This window comes from Diceros bicornis, chromosome 16 (assembly GCF_020826845.1).
Source record: "Diceros bicornis minor isolate mBicDic1 chromosome 16, mDicBic1.mat.cur, whole genome shotgun sequence".
NCBI lineage: Eukaryota > Metazoa > Chordata > Mammalia > Perissodactyla > Rhinocerotidae > Diceros > Diceros bicornis.
In genome coordinates, this window is record NC_080755.1 from 40,604,762 (window position 1) to 40,631,132 (window position 26,371).

Consider the following 26,371-nt stretch of genomic DNA (forward strand, 5'->3'; position numbering starts at 1 on the left):
GCCAGATTTTAAAGGTGCAAGCAACAGGAGGCTCAAGAGCCAAACTTAAACTACGGACAGAAGGGTAGAAGCGAACTCCCTCCAGTTTTTGAAGGAGCTGGTGATGGAGACCTGCCACGCTTTCAATCAAAATATTAGGAGAGCCCTATTCATGGAAAAAGAATGAGCCAGTAGTAGACTACATTAAATTAAAATGGCAACCAAGCCCCAACCCAGCTCAATCACTGATTAGATTAGGTCATCAGCCCCTCCATCTACCTGACACAGGAAAGGTCAAATACTCTTTGGGGAAAGCATCATTTGCAGCATTTACAATTCTCTTATATGCAATATATGGCATACAATCAAAATTACACAGCATCTGAAGAGGCAGGGAAAATGTGACTGGTAAGTGAAAGAATGAACAGACAATAATAGAAGCAGACCGACAGATGATCCAAATATTAGAGTTGGCAGACAGGGACTTTAAAATAACTATTATAAATATATTCAAGAAAATAAAAAAAAAAAGGATGGAGAATTTCTAGAGATACTCTCCACACTAAAAGTGAAAGATATAATATTTGAAATTAAGAATTTATTGGATGTGTTTAACAGTAGACTGGATACAGCACAAAGCAGAATCAGTACACTCAGAGTTAGGTCAATAGGAAATATTCAAACTGAAAGAAGAAAAACAAAAGAAGGAAAAGAACAGAGCATAAGAGACATGTGGGATCCAGTCATTTTAGTACAGGATTGCAGGATATCCTAAACTAGTGTTTTATTATGTTCCTTCTCCACACTCTATGTGTGGTACTGTCTATTTCAGGTCCCTTAGACGGTAGTACATTTACTTGTATCAGGAGTGGGGTCAACAAAGGCCTGGAAACACTCCACTACAAGACAGAAAGGAGAAGGAATAAACAATATGGTTAAATGTTGTCCCCAACAATAATGATCTTCCCAGAATGTAGTTAGTCACACAGGAATGGTCTGGGAAAGCTGGAAAGGTTCCAGATAAGATTGGAAACAGACCAAGGATGCCGGGAAAACAAAAGATGGTTGTAATTTTTTTAAATGCCTATTATTTTAGCTAGGTTGATAAATGTTTTCTTTAAACCTGATACATTACATTAATGGGACAAGGAAAGTGGGGATGTTGCTTACTGCATCAGGTGTTAAATGTTAAAATTACAGAGATTAATTAATCTGGGTATAATTCAGTAACTTTATAAAGGGACAAAGGTCCTAGAGCAGGTAGATGTTTTCCATGATAAGGTAAATGATCAAATGTCCTATGTAACAATACACAAAAGGGCTTTGAATACCAGGACCTCCCTCAAAGAATGTGACTATAAATGTCAGCACCAGATAACGGTTAAGGGTCTAGCCAAGTGTCTTTCAAACTGTGTTTCACAGGGCCCTAGACCTCATCAAAAGAGCTTTCACAAATTATACACAGAACACAAAGAATATGACAAATTGGATGCTGAGATTGATAAAAGGTAGCTATTACCCATAACCTCAAAGTTCTGATTCGCATTTATAAAACTGTTCATTGTTCTGATTGATTTTATGAATAAATGTTATACATTTCAATAAGCTAAATTATGCATAACGCAATGTTGCCTGGCAAAAACTTCTACTAAGCAAAGATAGACAATACAATGTAATACCTATGATCTAATGTGAGTTATCTTAGAAAAACTGGAAGGAAAATGAAGACATCGAATATGTGTGAATATTTCAAATAAATCATATTCATTGTTATAGTGCTTTATAGCTTACAAACTGCAATTACATTATTTCAAAGGACTCAAAAATAGTACTGTGAAAGTACTCAGATAATACCACATCCCGCTTTCCCAGATGAAGAAATAGTAACAAGTATAGACACATGCCCCAAGATCCACACTCATCAGTATTTAAGAAGCTGACTCAAAAACAGGTCATCAAACTTTAAATTCAGAGTTCTATCATAGTACTCCATATATATTATGACACATACACACACACAGATATACACAGACACATCATCCCTATCTATGTATGAATAAGGGAGAGAGAATTATTCCTATTCTCTTCTGAAATAATGAAAAAGCATTAGTTTAAGAAGAAGTGAAAGATACAACAGTCTGGGTTTAAAAAGACTTCTCTTTAGTCTTTCTAGGCTACCCAGAGAAGTAAAAGAGTAGGAATATGGAGTTGAAAGTAAAAATTGACAAGTTGCATAAAGTTTACTTAATTACTCTGATGTTTAAAAAATATAGAAGATGGAAAACAAAACCCAAATGTTAGTAACAGCATTAAAAAGAAACATATTATCCTGAAAGGATACATAAGACACTAGTAATACAATTACCTCTGAAGAGGAAAATTGAGTGATGAGATGGGTGACAATAGAGGTGGGAGGGAGACATTTTTCCACTGTATAATCTGTGGCTGATTTTTGAATCATGTACACATACTATTTTATGTTTTTAAGGAACATACTTTTTGAAGGCAAAAATAGATATGAATATATATATATTTTTAAAGAATGTTAAGAAAACGAAAGTATAATTGCCCTTAAACAGAAAAATTGACTTCAAAGGGTAAAAAACGTAAAGACAGGAATAGTCTAAGCATTGCCCAAAAGTCCTAAACACTTACTTGTGCTGACTATAAAAGTAAAACATACTTTTATATATAAATATTAGGAAAAAATTACAGGATATTTTTAGGTCATTCATAAATAATCACTATTAACAATTTGGTGTATTTCTCTCTAAAGTTTCATGATTAAGTGCTAACATTTTTAGAAGTATCCTTTATCAAGTTAAGAAAATTCCTATTTCTAATTTGTTAACACGAATAAATACTGAATTTTATAGAAAGCTCTTTCTAGATCCATCAAGATCAGATTCCTTCTTAAAAATGAATATGGAGTATCTCACACTAATAGATTTCCTATAAAGATACTTTGCATTCCTGCAATACACCTTACCTAAACACAAATTAAGTAATTTATGTTTCACCTTCTCCCTCAATTGAACTTACTTGTATTTTTAGGTTTGCAAAACCTCAAGGTATTTTATTAATAGCTTACTTGCAATTTTAAGTAAATAAGCCTATATTAAATCCATTTTTCATTCCATTTTAAATAATTTTGTTTAAACTATGGGTTGGATTTATCCATAATGGATCTTTTTCACTCCTATTCCCCACCCTTTACAGTCTACATAATTAAGAGTTGACTGAATGTTTAAGGACATTTAGCAGTTAAGAAATGAGTAATAGTCTGACAGAACATAACTGTTCTACTAGAAACAAAGCAAACTTTATAAAATATATGACACCGAATTACAGTGCAAGAAGCTTAAATTTTTGATAGACAACAATCAATATTAAATCTACATTTCTTGCAATATAAAAAAAACACCAAGTTAGATAAGCAAGTTTCTAAGCTTTAAGGAACTTTTGATAGTGAAAAACAAGGTAATGGACAACCATGACTTCACTGTCATTAGATAAAAGGGTAGAAAAAAATTTTATAATGATAAAAAGCTCCAGAATATGAAAAAAATCTCTAAAATAGGCTGTAAAAGGAAGAATGGAAAATAAGGAAAAGAAATTTGACTAAAGAGACCTCTATAGTTTAAATACCCACTTCTGTAGATTTTAATCATCAGGTTGCTACCTGAAGGACAGAACTGCACAGCTCTAGTGTCAGGCTCTGCTCTGTCAATAACCTCACAACAAGGGCAATTTGAGCCTTAGATGAAGCTGAGTAAAAACACAGCTCCAGGTCTTACTGGATCACACAGCTCCCCTTCATGAGGGAGATAACATACATACAACATACTAACTGATCTCCCTGTCTGCACTCCTGAGAGTCTCACAATCACTTTCCTCACTGCAGCCAGATGCTGTACTTAAAATTAATCTGATTTATGAGTCTTCTTTACCTAAGGCTCTTCAATGACTCCACCCTCACCCAGTCACACTCAGTTCAGCATGAACTCCCCCGCACAGCATGCTGTGGTTCCCTACTAGCTACACAGACTCACTCCTGCCACGTGCCACTCCCAACTTTACACCCCAGGACACCAGAACCCTTCTCCAGTCCTGCCCTACCATCATACCCTCAATTTCAATTTCACAGCGACACTTTGGATGAATCCGACTTCTCTTGACTGAATTCCTCCTTTACATCCATCAAGATTCAACCCAGGAAACAATCCTTCTGAAGGAAACTTTCTAAAAGCCACAGAGCAGGCAAAGTTCCCCTCCTTTGGACATAGCTCCCTGAGTATACATCTTTCATAACACCTACTGCACCTTACGAAATTATCTTTTTTATTTCTAAAGTTTATTTCCCTTGAGTAAACAACTCAAGAGCAAAGACTGTATTTGAATGCCAGTGAGGAAGAGCATATCACACATGTAGTGGGTATTGAATAAATATATACTGAACTGAAATACTGGGCACAAAAAAATGAAAATTAACAAACACAGCTTGACTTATTCTTAGCCAATTCATTAGCAAGTCCTGTCAGTTCTACTTCCACCCAAATCCGTCTACTGCACATTTTAGCACAGCCAGCACGCCAGTCCAGCTTCCAGGATCTCTCATGTAGACTTTAATCGCCTCCTGATTTCCCTGCTTCCGGACCCACCATCCAGTCTAACACACATACACATGCTCCACTATCCCTCCCATCATCTGTTTCCAACAGCCAGTGATCTGTAAATGTAAATGTAAAAAATGTAAAAAATGTAAAAAAAAAAAAAATGTAAAAAAAAAATCTGTAAAATGTAAATGTAAAAAATCCTTTAAAGGGGCCGGCCCGGTGGCGCAAGCGGTTAAGTGCGCGCGCTCCGCTGCGGCGGCCCGGGGTTCGCTGGTTCGGATCCCGGGCGCGCACCGACGCACTGCTTGGTAAGCCATGCTGTGGCGGCGTCCCATATAAAGTGGAGGAGGATGGGCACCGATGTTAGCCCAGGGCCGTCTTCCTCAGCAAAAAAAAAAAAAAAAAAATAAGAGGAGGATTGGCGGATGTTAGCTCAGGGCTGATCTCCTCACAAAAAAAAAAAAAAAAAAATCCTTTAAAAATGGATTTAAATAAAAAATCCTGTATTTGCTTTCTATTGTATTTAGACTAAAATTCAAACTCCAACAGTGCCCTAGGTTGCCCTACATGATCTGTCTCCTTGCAAGTTTTGTACTCATTTTGTATTACTCCATCTCTACTGGGCTCCTTCTAAATCTTCCAATACAATAAGCTACTTTCCACCTCAGTGTCTTTCCCACGGCTCCTTCCTCTGCCTAGAAGACTCTTCCTTCAGCTAGCTGCTACTTCTCAAAGCTCAGCTCAAGTGTCACAATCCAATCCAAAGCAGCTTTTTTACCCCTCAACCATTGTCTTCTTTGTACTTATTACCATCTCGAATTATTAATTTGCCCACTTGCTTTTCTGTACATCTATCCCTCAGGAGGCCAGGAACTTTGTGTTTTGTTCGTCACTGTAGACCCACGTGCCTAGGAACAGTGCCTTGCACACGCAGCAAGCACTCCTAAGCATTTGTAAAACAAAAGAAATAAAGCAAGAAAAGTAACTCTTATTTAAGATTTACATGAAACAAGCCAGGAAAGAAATGGATAATTACTCTACCAAATAAGGCAGGACACATCCTATTATTAGTATTTGCAAGCAGATAGGCTCGTGTTACTGGGATCTATTATCAACAAGCATCCCGAGTGTATTTCCCAAAGCTCACGGGAAAAAGGTCAACAGGAAGTAGAAAGCTTTCACACGCTATATGCTAGCCGATGTGTATGACACTGCAAACAATCATTTTAGAAAATTCTATATGCTGACACTCCCAAAAAACCCTGTAATGCACACAAAAAGTAGTGAAACACTTAAAAAACACTTGCTACTTTATTAAAAAAACAGTATTTCTGACAGTGGTACTTATCTGTAAACGATTAAATTTACACTAGTAAAACTTCAACCTCTTAAATAACAGATCCTTCCAATACAAGAGGTGGTCTTCAAGACAGGTTCTGACTACGTATGACAAGAAGCTGCCTCATATACTGTTCTCTCTTGAAAGTAATGCTGCTATTCAAACTAAAATTATGCAAAATTCATCACGATGTTAGCAGCCCCTTTTAACTCCTTACTGACCGAAGTCTTGACCAAGAGGGGAGAAAACTGTCACTACTGCACTAGTGAGAGAAAAAACTTTGAATCTTTATTCAAATGTCATTCAATCACAGAAATTAGGATAACTTACAATGAAGCATTTAGGCAATGAAGATAAATGAAGACAGTGAAGATAAAACTTAACACAACTGTTTATTTTGCTTGATTAAACCTTCTCACTATTCAAGAAAATGATTTGTAAAATAAACAAGCCTTAACTAGTAAAACAAAATTAATACGACAGGTTAAAAATAACTGTCATATTTTAATAATCACTATTTACAGGTGACTTGAAAGTGACAAAACTTCAATAACTTTCCCTCAGAATCCTTTAAGCAATTTTCAACAGTATGACCAGCAAATTTCTGATCTACCACCACTTACCTTGGTATGGTAACACATTTAGTATTACAATTTTGAGTGGTGATGGCTTTCTCAAGCTCATCTAATCGTCCTGTTTTCTTTAGCTTCTTCACCAAACTTTTAACTGCTTTCTCACACCACTTTTCTTCCTGTCCATTCTGCTCTCCTCCACCTGCTCCTCCAGATCCACCAGCTGATTTCTTCCATCCCAGCAGTCTCTTTACAACTGGTGGAGTGAATGGCAAGATGGACGACATGTTCTTACCAAAGGCAGCAATCCACGCTAAGAAAATATTCTCCTTTATCTAACCTAGAAAAGATATGGAAAGCTTAATTTAGAGGCTAACTTTAAAGTCAAGTAATAATTTCAACACAGTATTGAGAGCAAACTACAGAATGAGATAGAAATTCAAGTGATTACTTTCACAACAGACTTTCAGAAGTTCTCTTCTTGGCCCTTTGCGCAAACAAACCCTTATAAAATCTTTATCAACACAGGACAAGTTTATCACTACCAATACTACCTTATTTTTAACTTTTAATAGTGTCAAGAATTAAAATATTTTCACCAAAAGAAAGTTTTTCTCATTTTTTAGAGCTTCAATCTATTCTCAAAACTTAAAAAAAATATTTTAAAAAATTTACAAGCCCATTCTCCCCAAAGATTCAAACTTTCATAACTGACTAAATAAGTATCATCAAGTAAAATCTAAAGTTGTAAAAGGGAAAAGGCATCAAGTGTGAAGTAAACAACAAGAATAATGAAATAAAGGTAAATAAGAGTCTGTGAAGAAAAGCTTTGGTTCATTTTTACCATTCCTGGAGAAGAATTTTAATTAAGCCTCTTTTTTAAAATATATTTTCATTTTTATCTAAGTAACAATGTGCATAGTGAGTAAAGTCAAATATAGTTTCTCTTCCCACACTGATATATAATTCTTCAAAATCTTTTAACTTTCATTTTATTCTTGCTATTTATACCTCAGTAATAGGCTTATAACGGTAACCTTTGAAATATCAAGTTAAGGTACTATCTATTAATTTTTCTATGGAAAATGAGGATTTACACCATAATCACTCACTTTCCTCCAACCTCAAAAATAATTATCTCCCAATTATAGTTAAATAATCATGTATATAATTTTGTACCTGATGAGATTAGTAGTAAGCAACTATATAATCGTGTTTCCCTTTTTGTACAACTCTTTTTCCCAGAGTTAATTATCTTAGTTTTTCATTTGCTTAGTTTTCTATGCATTGACCACAAATTCTTCCCACACTCTCCACAAGTTTCTCAATTAAATTTTAATTTTATGACTTTAATCTCAAAATAGAGAGAAATTCATTTACCACTTTAGGACAGAACTGGAGAGTTAGATTTCAGAAAAATGGAAAAGATTTAGAAACATAGTTCTCAAAAATACTACAGAAAATCAACTAAAGTGAAATAAATTTTATCAGGTATTTGCCAGAATATACATTAAAGAGTATTCCAGGAGAGGAGCTGCACTTCTAACTGGGATGTAGAAAGTCACAATAGACCATCACCTTCGTCCTTACAATCAGAACAAGCCAGATAAGCTACAAAATCATGGTTTTCTGAATCGATCAGAAAGTTAAGGATGCAAAGTAACCTAAGTGGAACTAAACTCCAGAAAGTAATGAACCTTCATAAAAGAGAGGCCCATGGATGGTCTCTTTCCTAGCGGAGTGGCTAAGGAGGAATATTTCCACCATAGACGGGGAAAGGGGAAACCAACCTAAACTTTAATATATTTTAATAGCAACATGTAGGCTGACAAGACATATTAGAATTCCAAGGATTTCACAGAGCAAATCTGCACCACCCAACCACTCATTCCCAGAAGTCTTCACCAAGTGCTTGCCAAAATACGCCAAAGGTTGGGGGACAGGGCTGGAAAGCTGCGAGATACCCCAAGAAGCTTATGGTCTCCCTCAAATGCAAAAAATCTGTCCTCTGATGGGGGGCGGGGATGAGCAGAAGTGCGAGAAATCAACCCAAGAGACTCTAGACATTCAGCTGTGGTAGGAATAAGGTAGGACAGGAGAGCTGAAAGAAAAACTTCCACTCAGATACTCTGGACATTGAACCACCAAGGCTAGGGTAGGGAAGAACTGCTAGGAGAAATCCCTGGAAGGCATTACTAGTAGAAAAATATCTCACTAGGCACAAAAGCCAGGGGCAGGACTGGAGACCAAAAAGAACCCCAGAATGACCAAGGAATCGACAGCTGGTTGTAAAGCAGAGAAACTGCCTATGGTTCAGAAAGCTGATGGCTCAGATATGAAGTGCAAAGAGATAACTGAAATTATACTCAGACAACAAATCTTGGGGTAAGTCATGTCTTAATCTTGCTCTCAAAACAACTGCACTAAATCAAACTAAAGTTCAAAGCCCAGAACTACCTCAACTATACATCTTACTGACTTAGCCCCACTATCTACCTATCTATCAATCAAGAAATGATGGACTATTTCCTGCAGGTAAATAACACTTACTTCAATCAGCACTGTTTTTATACAAATGCTCAGCATTCAATCAAAAATTACAAGACACGGAGTAGCAAACCATAGTCAAAAGATGAAATTATTAATATAATCACATCAGAGAGGGCCCAGATGTTGGAATTTTCAGTCATAGGTTTTAAAATAACTATGATAAAAAAACACATTAAAAGATCTGCTGGAAAAGATGGACAACGTGCATAATGAAATGGAGAATTTCATCACAGACACCGAAGCTATAAAAGAGGATCATAGGCAAGGCCAGCCCCATGGCACAGTGGTTAAGTTCGCGCACTCCACTTCAGCTGCCCGGGGTTCACAGGTTCAGATCCCAGGCGCAGATCTACGAACCACTCATCAAGCCATGCTGTGGCGACGTCCCATATACAAAATAGAGGAAGATGGGCACAGATGTTAGCTCAGGGCCAACCTTCCTCAGCATAAAAAAAAAAAAAAAAGGATCATAGGGAAATATTAGAAATACAGTATCAGAAATCAAAGATTTTTTCTTTAGATGGACTTAATAACAGACAGAAATGAGTACTGAACTTGAAGACAAGCCAAAATAAAGTACTCAGATTGAAACACAAAAAGAGAAAAAAAAAGTGTGGAAAAAACCCCAGAACATCCAATACCAAATGTCAACTGGGTTTAACTAAAGTTTAACTGGAACATCAGAGAGAGTTGAAAAAGAGAATGGGGGCAGGAAAAACAGAGATAACGGTCAAGAACTTTTCAAAATTGATGGCAGATATCAACCCACAGATGCAAAGGAAACACAGTCCGCAGTCAATCTGCTGACTACTAAAGGTAAAAGTACAGATGAAGGCTGAGTGTCAGCCAGGGCGACAGCTAAAAATCCCTGGGAGACTCAGACAAGGGGAATCTGCACTCACTCACCAGCTCTTTTCCAAGGGCCTCAAATGAGTGGTCTTGAAAAAGATTGGCATGGGCTAAGAGACGGAAGAGAGTTTCTTCACTTGTTGGTATCTCATGTGAAACAAAAGCCTTCAAATGGAAGGGGAGATGCAAGAAAGCCTCCCACACCCAGGGCCTGATCCCTTGCTTCTTGGGAAGAGTAGAGCAAAAGCTGTGTTGTCACATTGCCTTCTAGTCCTGCAGTCAAATCTCCCTCTACCCTCCTCTTATAAGGACAATTTATAATTACATTTAGGGCTCACCCAGATAATCCACAAGAATCTCTCTATCTCAAGACCCTTAACTTAATCACATCTGGAAAGTCCTTTCTGCCATATAAAATAACTTTCACTGGTTCTGGGAATTAAGACCTGGATGTCTTTGGGGATCGTTATGCAGCCTACTACATGGAGTAACTGGAACACTTATACACTGATGTGAGTGTAAAATGGTACAGCGCCTTTGGAACACTGGCAAATTCCTAAAATGTTGAACATACATCTACTCTCTATTATAATACCACTCCTAGACACATATTCAAGAAAAATGAAAACGTCCACAAAGAGAGATCTGTACAAGAATGGTCATAGCAGCCATATTCATAATAGCCCAAATATCAACATAAAACTGCAAGAAAAACAAAACAAAACATGGTATAGTCATACAAAGGAATACTGCTCAGGAACAAAAATGAGTGAGCTGCTTATATACTTCACAATATGGGTGAATCTCAAAAACATCATGCGGGGCCAAAGACACACAAAAATATATACTGATTCCACTTATGACTTCTAACAACAGGTGAAACTAATCCAGTGATAGAAGTCAAATGGCTATTTCAGGAAAGGGGAGGGGACACATACAGAAATGCTTGGTCAGACGCACAAAGTACCTTTTTGAGGTGATAAAACTGTTTTCTATTTTGTTTTGAGAAGTAGTTACATATGAGTACACAATTATCAACTCACAAAACTGAACACTTAAGGTTTGGGCATTTATCAAATGTAAATTACAATTCAAAAAAAAATTAAAAAGGTATCTGGACAAATACATTAAGAAGTTCCTAGATAAGCTAAGTTAAACGAATTTATTTAAGAAGTTCTCAAACCTTCAATATGCCAAAGCATACCATAAATTTCAGAAGGGAGGAGAGGCTGCAGTTGACCAAAGATGTAAATCTAATGGTGTCTGTCCACAACATGCAGGTAGCCTCTGCAAGCATATTTAGGCAAATGCTGGGCAACAGGCCCAGGGTGGGAGGTCAGAAATTTTCTTTTTATTATTTTGAGAGCCCAGTGACAAGCAATCACAAACTTATTTGGGGTACTAACAGTATGATTTCTGTAACAAAGGTATACATTCACTAAAAAAAGAAATTAAGTATAATTCTCAAAAAAGGACTCTGAAGTCTCAAAAGAGCCTTTTCAAAAATGGTCTTCCAGGAGCCAGCCCAGTGGCACAGTGGTTAAAGTTCTCACGCTCCACTTCGGCAGCCTGGGGTTCGCTGGTTCAGATCCCAGGCACAGACATATGCACCACTTGTCAGGCCATGCTGTGGCGGCATCCCATATAAAGTAGAGGAAGATGGGCACAGATGTTAGCCCAGGGCCAATCTTCCCCAGCACAGGAAAAAAAAAAAAAAGAGGAGGATTGGCAACAGATGTTAGCTAAGGGGTAATATTCCCCACAACAGGAAGAAACAGAAAAAAAGGTCTTCCAACTGAAGATACTTAGGCATTGGTAGAGTCTGCTAGAAAATAATGGTCACCACCTAATTAACAATCATACTCACTGCCCTGAAAAGGGAAAAAAAAATGGGTCCCCAACCTCAATTCAGGAGACTGTCCCAAGAAGAGGCAATATAGTATGCTGGATTTCATAAATTTACTTGGCCATGAAAACCCTTTTTCATGGACATCTCATGGAAATCCACTTAACAATGCTGCCGTGGCACCCTTCATAGCCTAGCTGTGGTTTACATACCAAAAATTCAAAAGGAGCCAATAAGTAGGATTATGTGACTTTCTTTAGCAATACAGCAGAAAAGGTGAGAAAGTAAAGTTTGCTCAGTTAGGGAACTGCAAGGTAAGTAGAAAACAACAATGAGAACTTGACAGTAGCACTGTTAAACTATCTACAGTGGTAGACTCTATAATAATACACATAAATGAGCACTATAGTATATAAAACTACAACTTGACAAAATAAAGCAAACACCAAAACTCCATCAAACACATAATCATCCACCAAAGTAGAAGCCTGGGACTACCAGGCAGCAAAAGGTATACCCAGCTGGCTACCTTTGGCCTCTGCTGAATTCATACACTGTGCCACAAAGCATGCTATAAGGGAGCCAGCTATATAAACCTCAACACCATGTGACACAGTCTTACCTGAGCACAGAGAATACACTTATTAATTCAACCTTTGGAAGGGAGAGGTATCGCAAAAACATCAGAGCAGAAGTCTGAAAAGAGAGAGAAAGAGAGAAAGTACACCAGGCAGAAAGTTCAGCATGTTTTCTAGAGACAGGAAATGTTTTAGGAGTTAGAAAAACATGTACGTATTGCTAGAATATGGAGTATGAGGAAGCAATGCAGAGAGGCCAGCTCAGATTAGAAAGCTGAAGACAGAAGTTAGTGCTAATGACAGGAGTATTACTTCAGTTATTTTAGAGACAATTCACGTTATTGACCAAATGGATGTGGAGTTTCAGGAAAAGGAGGATTCAAAGATAACTGCTGCTAACTAATGTAACTGAGCAGCATGTAATGACACACTGATCGCTATTCGGAACCCAGAAAGAGAAGCAGATCTGAAGGCTAAGGGCTACAGGGTCAGTATTATACATGCCTTTATATAAGCAACCGTGTTCATCCCATGATCAGGAGGCAGTAGAGAACACAGCAGAGGCTCAGGAGAAGGTAGTCAGCATACACACAGTGTGCTCAAGCAAGGCAGAGTCACAGTCCTGCATAAAAGCATAGCAGCAGGTCCCCAGGCTTGGTTTCTGAGGACTCGCCACGTCCTGTTCCAGTCCCACACAAATTTAATCCTTAAAATAAAACTCTTTTGTGAGTTACATGAGCGATCCCTGTTCCTTGTGAAAAACCGACAGAAAAATATAACAAGAATCTATCTAAAAGGGTCTGTATCTTTGGTTCAATTAATCCATTCATGGAAATTCAGCCTAAGAAAAGGAATAAAGGGGCCAGCCCAGTGGCATAACGGTTAAGTTCGCACGTTCTGCTTCGGCAGCCCGGGGTTCGCCGGTTTGGATCCTGGGCACAGACCTACTCGCCGCCATCAAGCCATGCTGAGGCGGCGTCTCACATAGAAGAACTAGAAGGACCTTCAACTAGGATATGCAACTATGTACTGGGTCTTTGGGGAGAAACAAGAAAAACACGAAAATTGTCAACCGATGTTAGCTCAGGGCCAATCTTCCTCAAAAAAAAAAAAAGAAAGAAAAAAGAATACAAAATTAGGGACAAAAGCAAAAAAAAAAGGAAAGGAATAAAAATTAAACTTTTGTATAATCAGCAAAAATGAAAGGGGTTCCTAGTGTTAAGAAGAATCTGAGTAAACAGGTTCTCTGTTACACTTTTGTTAGAAGAAATGTTTCTTGAGTCAACATGTGTTCTTGAGGATCTAAAAGTTTTCTATAAAACCTTTCTAATTTTTTTCTTCATGGAAATAAAATCATGAAAAGTTTAAGCCAGTTTAAGCCTGTTCTGGGTCATCTGAAGAACCTCATGACCTAGTACTATCACATGATTTCAGTGTCCCATGTCTTGGAACTGCAGTTATGACCACTTTGAAACTATGTAATCACATAAAGTTACCGGCCTTAACTTGTCACGTCTTATTGTCATATCTTAGTAACCACAGCTGGTTGACATCTGGCTAATTATCCCTAGAGAATTTTTAAATTATGCAGTGAAATAATATTTTTCAGTAATGCTGATAGTACATTTCAACTAGTTGAACATTTTATTTTAAACGGCTAAGGTATCATATTTAGCCAACAGTTCTGAAATGTAAACAGATTGAATTTACGTTTTTACAAGGAATCAACGTCAATACATTCCAAGTTGAAGACAAAATGGAATAAGAAAACTAGATTTATGATCAAGTTGTTATCGAAATGTGAATGAGTCATTTACAGAATATACAGAGTTCCTTCAATAGTGTAGCAGCAAGCTCTGTGCTGAAGTCAGAACTTTTTTTCAACATCTGCAAGAACTGAAAAGTAAGTTCAGATACTAACTCTGTTCCTAATTCTAGCAATAAGCAATACTTACATAATGCAGGTTTCAATAGAATAGGAAGACTTTATCTTTACAGCTAAATAAGAAAGCTTATCAAGTGATACCTCAGTAAAACTAGGATTCTAAGATGACTCACTGGAAAGTTTCAGTAAGAGGGCTGATTATCCTGAACTAGCAAATAAAGTCTTCAAGTTATTAATAACTGTATAACATAGTTTTACAAATAGCACTGTCTACATGTTTTTTTTTTTTACCTCCCACCCCTCTACATGTTTTATTAAACTACAGTTCATATTCTTTGTGGAGTCTTCAACTGTGCTGTTCTGTTCCTACTGTTTTTATTCTGATGTAAACCCCATCACTGAATATGTATTACAAAAAATACTCCAAATCCTTAGAATGTTTTTTCATTCTTATGTTATCTTTTAGAATACACAAATTTATATTTTAATCTAAAGTTTCCTATGACATAACTTTACTTTTTAAAGAAATCCCTTTCCGCCCCCAACACAGTAGGGAACATTTATTCAGTGCTTACTCTATGACACAACACATTAGTCTAAGCGCCAGGTAAGCATTAACTCATTTAATTCTCTTAAGAATCCAGTGTAATTCTTAAAAATCTTAAGAATTACAAATGAGGACTCTGAGGCATGAAGAAGTACCCTGATGTATAAAGATATTCCCTTCTAGATAGTCTTGTAGACGTTTTAGTTTTGCTTTTCACATTTATGTATCTAATATATCAGGAATTTGTTTTTGTTTAAGCCGTGAAATAGTGATCTAAACATCTCCTGTGAGGATCACCTATTTTATCAGCACTATTTATTAAATAGTTTATCTTTTCTTTAATTCATAATGCCACTCCTGTCACATATCAAATCCCTATAAATAAATGTCTGAATGTGGGCTTTACCTCCTCTTCACTGGTGTACTTGTTCATTAAGTGCTGTCAAGTCGGCTTTGACTCCCGGCGACCCTGTGAATGGGTGATGATGTCCACAATGTCCTGTCCTCAACAGCCCTACTCAGCTTCTGTAGACTCACACCTATGGCTTCCTTTATGGAGTCAGTCCATCTCATATTTGATCTTCCTTTTTCCTGTTGCCTTCTAGTTTTCCCAGCATTACTGTCTTTCCCAAAGAATCCTGCCTTCTCATGATGTTCCCAAAGAGTACAGCCTCAGTTTTATCATTTTTACCTCCAGCAACAGTTCAGGCTCAATTTGCTCTAGGACCCACTTGTTCATCTTTCAGGCAGTCCAGGGTATCTATAGAGCTCTCCTCCAACACCATATTCCAAATGAACTAATTTTTTTTCTGTCCATTTTCTTCCCTGTCCAGTTTTCATACCCGTACATAGTAATTGTTCATCAAAATGTACTTATTCATATTTACACCAATATCACAGAATTTTAGTTACTACTGTTTTCTAGTAAGTCTTCATCTCTGGAGGGTGAGCCCCCCCCATTTCAAATTTATATCAGCTATTTTAAGTTTAGTTTGTCAAGTTCCACCAAAACTCTATAGAATTTTGATTGGAAATGCAATGAATTTATATTAATCTGTGCAGAACTAACATATTTATAACACTGAGTATTCCTATTTATGAAAATGAGATGTTTCCATTTCACACTTTTATCCATCAAAAAGTTGTATAATATTCTCCATAAAGGTCTCACAGTTTGTTAAATTTACTCATTACTCCAGGTATATTGGGTTTTATTGTGAATGATATATTTTAAAAAATTAAATATTTCAGTCATACAAAAAACTATATTAAAAACACCCTTGGGCCTCCCAGCCAGCTCTGTGAACTCTTAGCATTCTGCAGTATTTGATCAGATATAAGACATGAGACATGATAGATGGATACAGCTAAGTTCCCTATGTATACTTTTCTAATCCCATTCCCCTCCCTCTTGCTTCTCAGAGATAATCACAATGCTGACTTTCCCCCATGGTCATTTAACGGTTTTGCTACATATAGTATCCATACAATAAGTTTTGCACATTTTAAAAATTTATATGCAACTTTAATATTGTTCTCGTCACTTTGCTTTTTTCACTTCGTATTCTAACTATTCATGCTGATACATATATAATCCTCAACTCTAGCTCATTGATTTTAGCTGTCATATAGCATTCCAGGGTGTGACTCTATCACAGTTCACTGTCCATTCTCCTTTTCCTAACTATTCAGGCTGTTTCCAATTTTCCACTCTTACAAACTGCCATGAGTAGTCTGTTGTGTATCTTCTGGTATGTATGTGAAAGTTTTTCAAGGGCAGAAACTTTGAAAACTTCTTGATCAAAAAGGAAGCCCCAAAATGAGAAATACGTTTTACATTGCAACCTAATAAAACCACAGACACTCTTAATCAAAACAGACATTTTACCATATGTTACTCTCTGTTATTTCTCTAAATTGAGGGTCATGTACCATTAGTGAAGACAAAATCAATTCAGCTGACCCTGAGAAGTATCTTTAAAAAGAAAAAAACAGAAAAGAGAAAAAAAATTAATAGATAATAAAACTAAGAGAAAATAAACACAATACAGTAGAAAACAGCATACACTTAGTTATTTCAAAAATTTTATTTCCGTTTTTGTCACATGTAAAATATATTTCCCACCACGGTCTATAAAAAATCTATGAAAGCCACCACCTGAGGACGTATACCAAGGAATGGAAATGCTGCATAGGATATGCACATATACAACTTGACCAAGTACTGACAACATGTTGTACCAACTGTCATTCCCGCCAGGGAAGTACGAGTTCCTGTTTTACCAAATATCACCAACACTTGACTTATTTGGTCCCTCGAACTTTTGCCCAAAGGATGGATGTGACCAACAGAAGGCTGTTGATGGTTTGCAGTTCTGGACTACTAAAGAGTTAGAGAATATTTTCATGTTTACTGATTTCTCAGGATTCTATTCCTTTGAATCATCTGTTCACATTCACCATCTTTTTCTTAATTCACAAGAATCATTTATATATTCTGGATAATAATCTTTTGTTAATTACACATGCCACAAATATCTTCACCCAGCGACTTTGATGGCTTTTTTTATACTTAAGTATTTCACTTAAATGTGCTCAAATTTATAAATATTTTAAATCTTATATTATGTATACATTTTGTACTTTCTTAAAAAATCCTTCCATATGCTGTCATCTTTTAAAAGTCATAAAGTCTAAAGTTTTGCTTTTCATACTTGTAATTTACTTTTGTCTATAGTGTGAGGTAGGTACCTTCTACTCCCCAACAAAGATAACCAAGTATACCAGCACTGTATATTCAATCTTTTCTATGGCAATTACAATGCTACTTGTGTTTCTGGGCTTTTTTTTTTTCCTTCCATTAGTCTATATCTGAAGCAAATACCATCATGTCTTAACTACCAAAGCTATAGGATATGTCTTGGTATCTGATAAGTGAACTCTCTTTCACATCCTGAGATTTTAACTGAAATGACACTGAATATACAAATAAGTGGGAAAAAACCTGACATATTTATGATACTGTGTCTTCCATTCATAAATACAAGTATATCTTCTTATAAGAAAATTTGAATTATATGGGTCTTATAATTTTCTCTATTAAGGTCCCACACGTTTTCATTTTATTTTTTCCTTGGTATTTTGTAACAGCCATTTTAAATGATGGTTTTTAAATGTAAATTTTGTCTGCTGCTGGTATATAGAAATGCACTGGTTTTTATATATTGACTTTTTAAAATCAACTTTATTAAGGCACAGGTCACATACAATAAAAGGCACAGATGTTAAACATACATTTCAATGAGTTCTGACAAATGTATACGTCCATGTAAATATCATCCCAATCAAGATATAGAACATATCCATCATCCCAGAAAGTTTCCTTGCATCCTTTTCAATCTAGCCTCTTCACCCCAGGCAATGACTGATCTCATTTCTATCAAAGTAATTTTACTTGTTCTAGAAACTCATATAATTAGAATCATGCCTTAAGTATACTTCTGTTTTTTTAACCAACACCCTTTACTCAAATTAACCAAGTTCTCTTATATTCCTAGTTTTCCAAGAATTTTTGTCAAGAATGAGTATTGCATTTTATCATATGCATTTGTTCCTTTACCCATTGAGATTATCATCTGGCTTTCTCCTTTGATGTGTTAATGTGATGAATTTCATTTATGGGTTTTCTAATGTTTAATCATCTTTACATTCCTGAGACAACCCCTAATTAGTCATGGTATTTTTGCTTTGAGCAAATACTAACATTTTACCAAAAATGTTTATTGCTATGTTCATTATTGAGAGGTGGCCTATCCATTTCCCTTCTCATACTACACTTGTCCCACTGGGGTTTCAAGATTACAGCAGCCTAGCAAAATGATTTTTTCTGTTATTTTCTATAACATTTTGTATAAAATTGGAATTACTGATTCTTCATATGTTTTATAGAACTTGCCCATCTGGAGTTTTCACTTGGGTTTTTTTTTTAAGATTTTTATTTAATTTTATTTTGGTGTAGGTAGATTTCTAACTATGAATTTAAATTTTTAAATTATAATCTAATCAAGTTTCTTATTCTTAAACCAATTCTGGTAATTTACTTTGCTAGAAATTTTCCTTTCTATCTGTTTTCAAATTTAAAGGAAAAAGCTGTTCACAGTGTTCTTAGTTTTAAATCTCACTTTGTCTGTCGTCATATCCCTTTTTCATTTCTAACATTTGTACCTTCTTTTTCTCCTCCATCAATCTTGGCAAACTTAGGCTTTTCAACTTAGCACCTTTGGCTTAGATGATCCATTATCTGTTTTTTTTTTTTTTAATTAATGTTTTTCAACTTTATTTCCTTCCTTTTTCTAACTCATTACACTGATTTTTTTCTAACTCTCTACATTGTATAGTTAACTCATTAATTTTCAGTTCTTTACTAATAAACATTTAAGGTTCGAAGTTTCCCAGACAGACAAATGGACTTTTGTTGTATCTCACTTTTGACAGTGTTTTTTTCAACATTCTGTTCTAAACATTTTCTAATTTTTATGAGTTGTTCTTCATCCCATGAATTTAGCAATATGTTTTTCAGTATACAACTATGGATTTGGGACTTGTTGCTATCCTGTTATGTTTCTAACTTAACTGACTACGGTCCAACGATGTGATTTGTAAGGTATAAATTTTGGGGAATTTATCAACACTTGCTTTGAGGTCTAGTACATAACCAATTTTTGTAAAATTCCATGGGTACTTGAAAAGAATACATTTTCCGTAATTGCTGCACACTTGCTAACTGCACCTTCCCAATCCTGTACAATCTTATAATATTTTTATCTCTCTCTTCTTCACTACTGAGAGGTGTATGTATTAAAATCTCCTACTATAATTATACATTTTTTGATTTATCCTTGTAATTCTGCCAATTTTGCTATATACATTGCTATAGACTGAATATTTGTGTCCCCACACCACCCCTCCCCTGAAATTCATATGTCAAAACCTAATTCCCAATGTGATGGTATCCGGAGGTGGGGCCTTTGGGAGGTGATTAGGTCATGAGAGTGAAGCCCTCATGAATAGGATTAGTGTCCTTATAAAAGAGACTGCAGGGAATTCCCTTGCCCCATTCTGCCAGATGAGGTTGGAGCAAAAGGACAGCTGTCTGTGAAATAAGAAGCAAGACCAGACACCAAATCTGCGGGCGCCCTGAACCTGGACTTCCCAGTCTCCAGAACTGTGAGAAATAAATTTCCGTTTATAAGCCACCCAGTCTATGGAATTGTTACAGCAGCCTGAATGGACTAAAACACAGATGACGCCTAGTCTATCTTTTTTCATCCTTTACTTTGAAACTATGTCATCATACTTTTAGATGTGTCTGCTAATATAAAGCATTCAGTTGGATTTTTAAAAAAGTTTTCATTCTCCTTTAACCAGCAAGCTTAATCTAAAATTATGTACTGGATTTATGGAGATATTTAAGCTTATTTTCTATCATCTTATTTTCTGTTTTCTAATTCCTATGCATTTTCTTTGATTCTTTTTTCTTTTTTCCTGCCTTCTATTGGAATGATCAAATTTTCTTAACTTCCACCTCCTCATCTCCACTGACTTGGAGTTACACATTCTACTCCAATTCTTTCGGAGGATTATCCTTAAATTTTTTTTTAATGGAAAACTTTAATCAGTGGGTTGCAGGTGAAAATAGCAGTCTATTAAAAACCATAATAAAAGAATTAAAAAAGAAAAAAAGAAAAGACAGTCTCATCAGGATAGGGAGAAGAGTAAGGAGAAAACAAACAAAATTTGATAACAAAAATGGATGGATGAGAAATAACTGTGAACAGATCAGAGACTCAACTCTAGGCTAGCTGTGGGGAAACGTTCCGATTTACACAGCAGAGTACTCAAAAGGTTAAGTAACAGACAGCTCCAGCCATTCCCCCATCTCGAACCGACGGCCAGGAGGGAGAAGGAGATAAATAGGTAGAATTGAGTGAGAGACATCTGAGAAGCAATTAGATCACTAAATCTGCTCCCCAACTCTATATGTCACTGGGTAACTGCTCCTCTCCCCCTCCAGAAGACTAAATGTTTATTCTCAGCAGAGAATAAAACAGTTTCCCTGGACTAGGAGACAGCCTGGGTACCACTAGGAGAAGAGAGGGAGTAAATGAAGATGAGCATGTTGCATGCTAACTACAGAGACTCCCCAACCCCTTCCCTCCTTTGGGTTGTGGCTTCCAAAATACTAGCAGCCAAACCTTTACCCACTTAGTCAGATCAGGACTCCTCTCTGGGGTACCTGACCAACCCAGGAGGAAAGACGGACAGACACTAATATTGAGAGTTTACCAACAAATAGCCCACTCAGATCACTCGACAGTGAAACTGAAAGGAGACAAGCCTCACCCGCAGGCTTAGTTTCCGATCAGCTTTTTAGACCCCTACCTTAGTAATCAAAGATTACTTTGATTATCTGAGGAAAAATGGCAAGCAAAAAGAGAAAAATGCAACTTCAAGAAATTTGAGACTATACAGAGAAAGAAAACATTGTAAAAATCATCAATATAGCCAGAGAAATAAGATACAGCAACCCTGAAGCAAGAGCAGCATGCTTTACAAAGGGAACATTCAAAGAAGAAAAGAAGAGCTCTTAGATAGCCTGATAGCTCCTGATAGCAGAAATGGGAGAGAAAATCAATACAAGAGCTGGAAGATAAAGCAGAGGAAATCTCCCAGAAAGCAGAACAAAAAAAAAAAGATGGAAAATAGTAGAGAAAAGTGAAGAAAACTGGAGCACCAGTTCAGGAGGTCCAATGTCCAAACAGGACTTCTAGAAAGACATCAGAGATAATGGGGGGTGGGGAGGGCAATCAAGAAATAGCCTCTGAACTGAAAGATGGGAGTTTTCAGACTGAAAGGGCCTATCAAGACCCCAGCACATTGGATGATCACCCAGATCAACGTCTGTAGGCTGTGAAACTTCAGATTGCTGTGGACAAAGGAAGAGCCTAAAGTCTCCAAGGAGAAAAAACAGGTGATATAGAAAAGAATCAGAATGGCTTTGTTTTTCTCAATAGTAACAGTGTAAGTGAAGTCAACAGAGCAATGCCTTCACAATTCCGAAAAAAAAAATTACTTCCAACCTAGAACTCTTATTACCCAACCAGGATAAAATAAAGGTAACGTCTCCAAATACATACCCCACACAAACATTTACCTCTTTCTCGAGTAAAGTCCTGAAGGATATGTTTCATCAAAAGGAGGGAGAGCAAAAGAATAGATCTAACAAAGGAGAAAGATGAAAGAACCCCCTAAAATTATAGGGAAGGGGGATCCCAGGGTGACTGCTCTGTACTACGTGTAGAGGCAACCAGTGCGAATTGGAGCTGGTTCAAAAACATGTAGCCAAGAATAATGCCAGGCTTCTCTCCAAAGTGAACAAACATCATAAAAGTCAACGGAAGCAAGACTTTCACTGATGAGACCCACAATGATCACGGTAAATGGCTGAGTGAGACAATAAAGAACAGCCTAGTACCTCTCTTTTTAACCAACATCTTAGCAAGAGATTTCTGATCCTACAAATTAAAATGCAAAGGAAAAAAACCTGACTGATAAGAGGAATTCTCATATTTATGTACTGGACAGTGCAGCTCTAGAAGGATACACAGGGAGCTAGTGACAGTGGTTACATTTCTGGAAAGCGGAACTGGGTAGCAGGAGGTAGGAGATCTGAACGAGACTTTTCATTACTTACTACTTTGTTCCTTTTGAATTTTGTACCGTGTGCATGCACCACCCAGTCAAAAAAATGAATAAAGTATATTCCCTAAAATAAACAAATATAGATATCCTTTGATCTACTTCTAGAAATCTTACGTATCTGTATAATGATGTATAAACAAAGTTATTTGTCACAGCACTGTTTTTAATACAAGACTAGAAATAACCTATACGCCCATCAATAGAGGACTGACGAACTGTATTACAGACACCCACACAAAATAATACCGTGCAACCAAAAGAAAAAGTAAAAAGGCACTCATTGCGTACTGACATAGAATAATCTCCAAGATGCATTATTAAGTAAAACATATGACCATTTGCACTAAAACCACAAAGTTACTCATATATGCATAAAATCTCTGTAACAATACACAAAAACGGTAGTAATGCTACTTGCCCTTGGAAAGGCAACTGGGTGGCAAAGGACAGGCTGACAAAGAGACTTTTCACCACATATCCTTTTGTACCTTCTGAATTTCAAATTACAATAATGTATTACCTATTTTTAAAAACCCACTATTCTATATCTGGCTAGTGTCTGCTTTTTATTTACCTTGCTTGGCCTTCAGGAGATATTTAAAAAGACTAGTGTTTTTCTAGTTCCTCCGTAGAGAGGTCTGAGGCTTATTCTTCCCAGAGGCCACAGATGTTTCAATGATATCGAAAGTTTTTATATATATATATATATATTTTTAGCATACAGTTCCCAGAGTTCTATCTCCCTTCTCTGAATGGCTTTACAATCCCATCCCCAGCTACTGAATTCTTATCTAGCAAATTGCCCAAGGCCAGCTCTTCCTTAACACTGATTTTTCTAAGTTTCTGATACCTGGAGACTTGTCTCCCTCTCTCTCTTCCTCTCTAGATCAACTACATACATAAGAGAAAACAAGTCTTACGTTTTATCCAAGATTTGTAGCAGGAGGAATGGGCCTAATCTGTCTGCTCTAGCACGTCTGTTTGTGTGATTTCAAGAAATCTAGATAGAATATAGCCAATAATGGCAAATGCTGAGCAAAGTAGTAAGATAACTGAAAAAAAAACTGCTGAACTTGGCAGTTCAGAATTCACCGATGACTTCTGAAAGGGCAGTGGGAAGGGGAATATGAAAAAGAGTGGTAAAAAACACTTCACCAAGTTCAAATCTAGAACAAAAGAAGTAAATATAGAAAGCAAATGTAGATTTCAAATATTCTCAAACTGCAAATACAAAATATTTCCCAAATACCTATAATTTGAATTTTTATTTCAAAATAAAATCAAGTTATATATTTCAACAGAAAATACTTGAAATGTGATGGTGCTGCCTCATAAAAACACCTAAGGTCTCACTGGAAATACTCTAAAATCACTATTAGATTTTTGGCAATCCATGTTCAAACATGTATCACACAAGGTAGAGAAAAAAGCAGATTACTTATGACCTGGATTTTTACAACTATTCTAAGTCAAAGAAATCAGGACAATAGAAAGCATTAAAAAAATAAAAATACACAAAAACATTTAAAAAAAAAAAAAACCCAGATTTCTCAATTCTCACTGTAACGATGCATTTTTCCAAAGTTGTAAGCTAGTAAGAAAAGACACTGCCAACTGGAAACCTAAGTTGGCCTCAAGGAGAAAGATGGGTAAGGTCCCCTTTAAACAAAAGCAAATAGGAAATATTCATGTGTTCAATTTTACGGACCGTTAAAACCTAATGCTAGAGCTTGAATTTAACCCTAAAAGTAGGTCATTAGTTCAGTGAAAGTCTACATTATATAGGGACTGCTGTGTAAAAAGACTACCTGTTCTTTGCTTGAGTTATATTCCTTTCATCTTTAACAAGTTGTGTGGAATCTACAGTTCCATAATCAGCTTGTAAACATAAACTTACATACTGGTTTATCATTCCAAAATTATTAAAAAGCATCCATCTATCAGGAGACTTCACAGGCCCAGACTCAAGTCAGCATGAATATTCAGTATTCTGATTGCCCTTCAAATTCCCAGAGTCTGCCTTGACCCTCTGCTGAAGCAGCAACTTATACCCACATCAAGTGGGTCCAGTCCTCAGGGTGTAAAAGGGCAATCACAGCCAAGTCTAGAGTAGCATTGTCCAACAGAACTTCCAATTAGATTAAAATTAAATTTAACGTTCATTTCCTCAGTCATAGCAGCCATATTTTAAGGGCTAAATGGCCATATGTGGCTAGTGTCTACGATACGAAACAGTCCAGGTCTACAGCAAAGATTTTTCTCTAAGATCTATTATTCCTCAGTGGAGCATCCAAGGCTTCCTGGAGGTAAGAATGAGAGGAAAACTGAGCAGGCAGGGCTTCGGCAACTGCCCATTCCCCTTATATTTTGAGATTCTGTGTAATGTTTTTTGGGGGTTTTTTTGTTTTTTGAGAGCCTTCTGGTTGCTATTGTGTGCATGGGGGGGTGTGTGTGTGTGCGCGCGCGCGCGCACGTGTGCATGCTTTAAGTTTGAAAACTACTGGTTTAGAGCAGAAACGGCCAATGCACAAACCTCAGGCCAAAGCAAGACCCTTCTGATACTTAAAACATTTTATAAAGAAAAGTTTAATTGGCCAGCTTACATGAACTACAGCCTAACCATCTGTCTATGAAGTAAAAGGTTGGTCTAAACATGGAAAATTTGCATTCACTGCCACAGATAAAGCACCTCTAGTCTACAAAAAAGTTTCCATAGTTCATTCAAATCAAGAGAGTACGCTCACGGGCCCAGCTTCCACTGCACCATTTAACAGGAGTTTATTCTGTGAACTTGGCAAATCAGATTCACCACTCCACAGTTTATAGTGAACGATGTGATTAAGATGGAACATTTCCTTAATACTGACAAGACGTTAACTATTATCTCTTTACAGAGTTTTTGGAAGAAGTTGAACCAGCATATGAAAACATACTTTAAACACAGGCAAATAACAAGATCACATGTTTACTATGTTACCTCCTCAGATCAAGAGTCTTTTTTGAATTAAAAGACTGAAGGTAATGAACTTGCCAGTGGCTCCCCCAAGATTATTCTTCCTTACTAACTGAATACATTAAACCTGAAACTATACCTTTCTCCCTAAAAAGGAAGGAAGGTAGGAGTAGGTCAGTGTAGATTTATCAAGGAAATGCAGCTTTCAGACGCAAACTGGACATGTGTACTGAACAGATCGCAACTAAAGTCTACACTCACTTTCCATTGCTCTAGTACTGATGCCAAAGTAATTGCAGACTTTGAAAAATTACCGAACTACCTGGAAGAATTAGTGACAATTTCATAGTAAACTCACAAATTTCAGTAAGAATGAATCACTTTACGGTTTCTGTTTTAAGAGTACAAAGACAGATCTAAATTACCAGACACCCGTCCTATCAGTGTGGCTTAGTTACATCTAAGAGGAACCCACTGAACTAAAGGAGAACCACTCACTCTAGAATATACAGCAAGTATTAAAGTCACAGAATTATCCTAATATTTCTGGCTATCTGGCCAAACCAGAGATAGTGTCTAAAATCTACCTGGCTTGGCAAAATTACATTCTCCCTACATGAAATTACTGAAATTGAAGCTGAGAACTACCCTTGAGATGTATATCTAGAACCAGCATTGAAATACGTCCTAAATGAATACATCACAATTATACCAATCTGGAGAAATGATCAAAACTAATGAGAGACAAGTGATAGGCCTCTAACTGCATTTTTAAACAAAAAAAGCTGGATTACTTCTGTACTACAGGCAAAAAAAAAAAATTCTATTTAAAAAAAAAATTTTTTTTTTTAATTTATTTTTTTCCCCCAAAGCCCCAGTAGATAGTTGTATGTCAT

At 36.5% G+C, this 26,371-nt stretch overlaps 1 protein-coding gene across 4 annotated transcripts in view; it reads right to left on the reverse strand.

Moving 5' to 3' along the window:
- SMAD2 (SMAD family member 2) overlaps nucleotides 1–26,371 on the reverse strand; it is a 78,180-nt gene that overhangs the window by 46,775 nt on the left and 5,034 nt on the right. For all 4 annotated transcript variants that reach the window (XM_058557069.1, XM_058557066.1, XM_058557067.1 and 1 more), the window contains exon 2: nucleotides 6,558–6,846. In XM_058557069.1, the coding sequence (XP_058413052.1) occupies nucleotides 6,558–6,793 (236 nt within the window). In that variant the 5' untranslated portion in view covers nucleotides 6,794–6,846. The remainder of the gene's footprint in view (nucleotides 1–6,557; nucleotides 6,847–26,371) is intronic.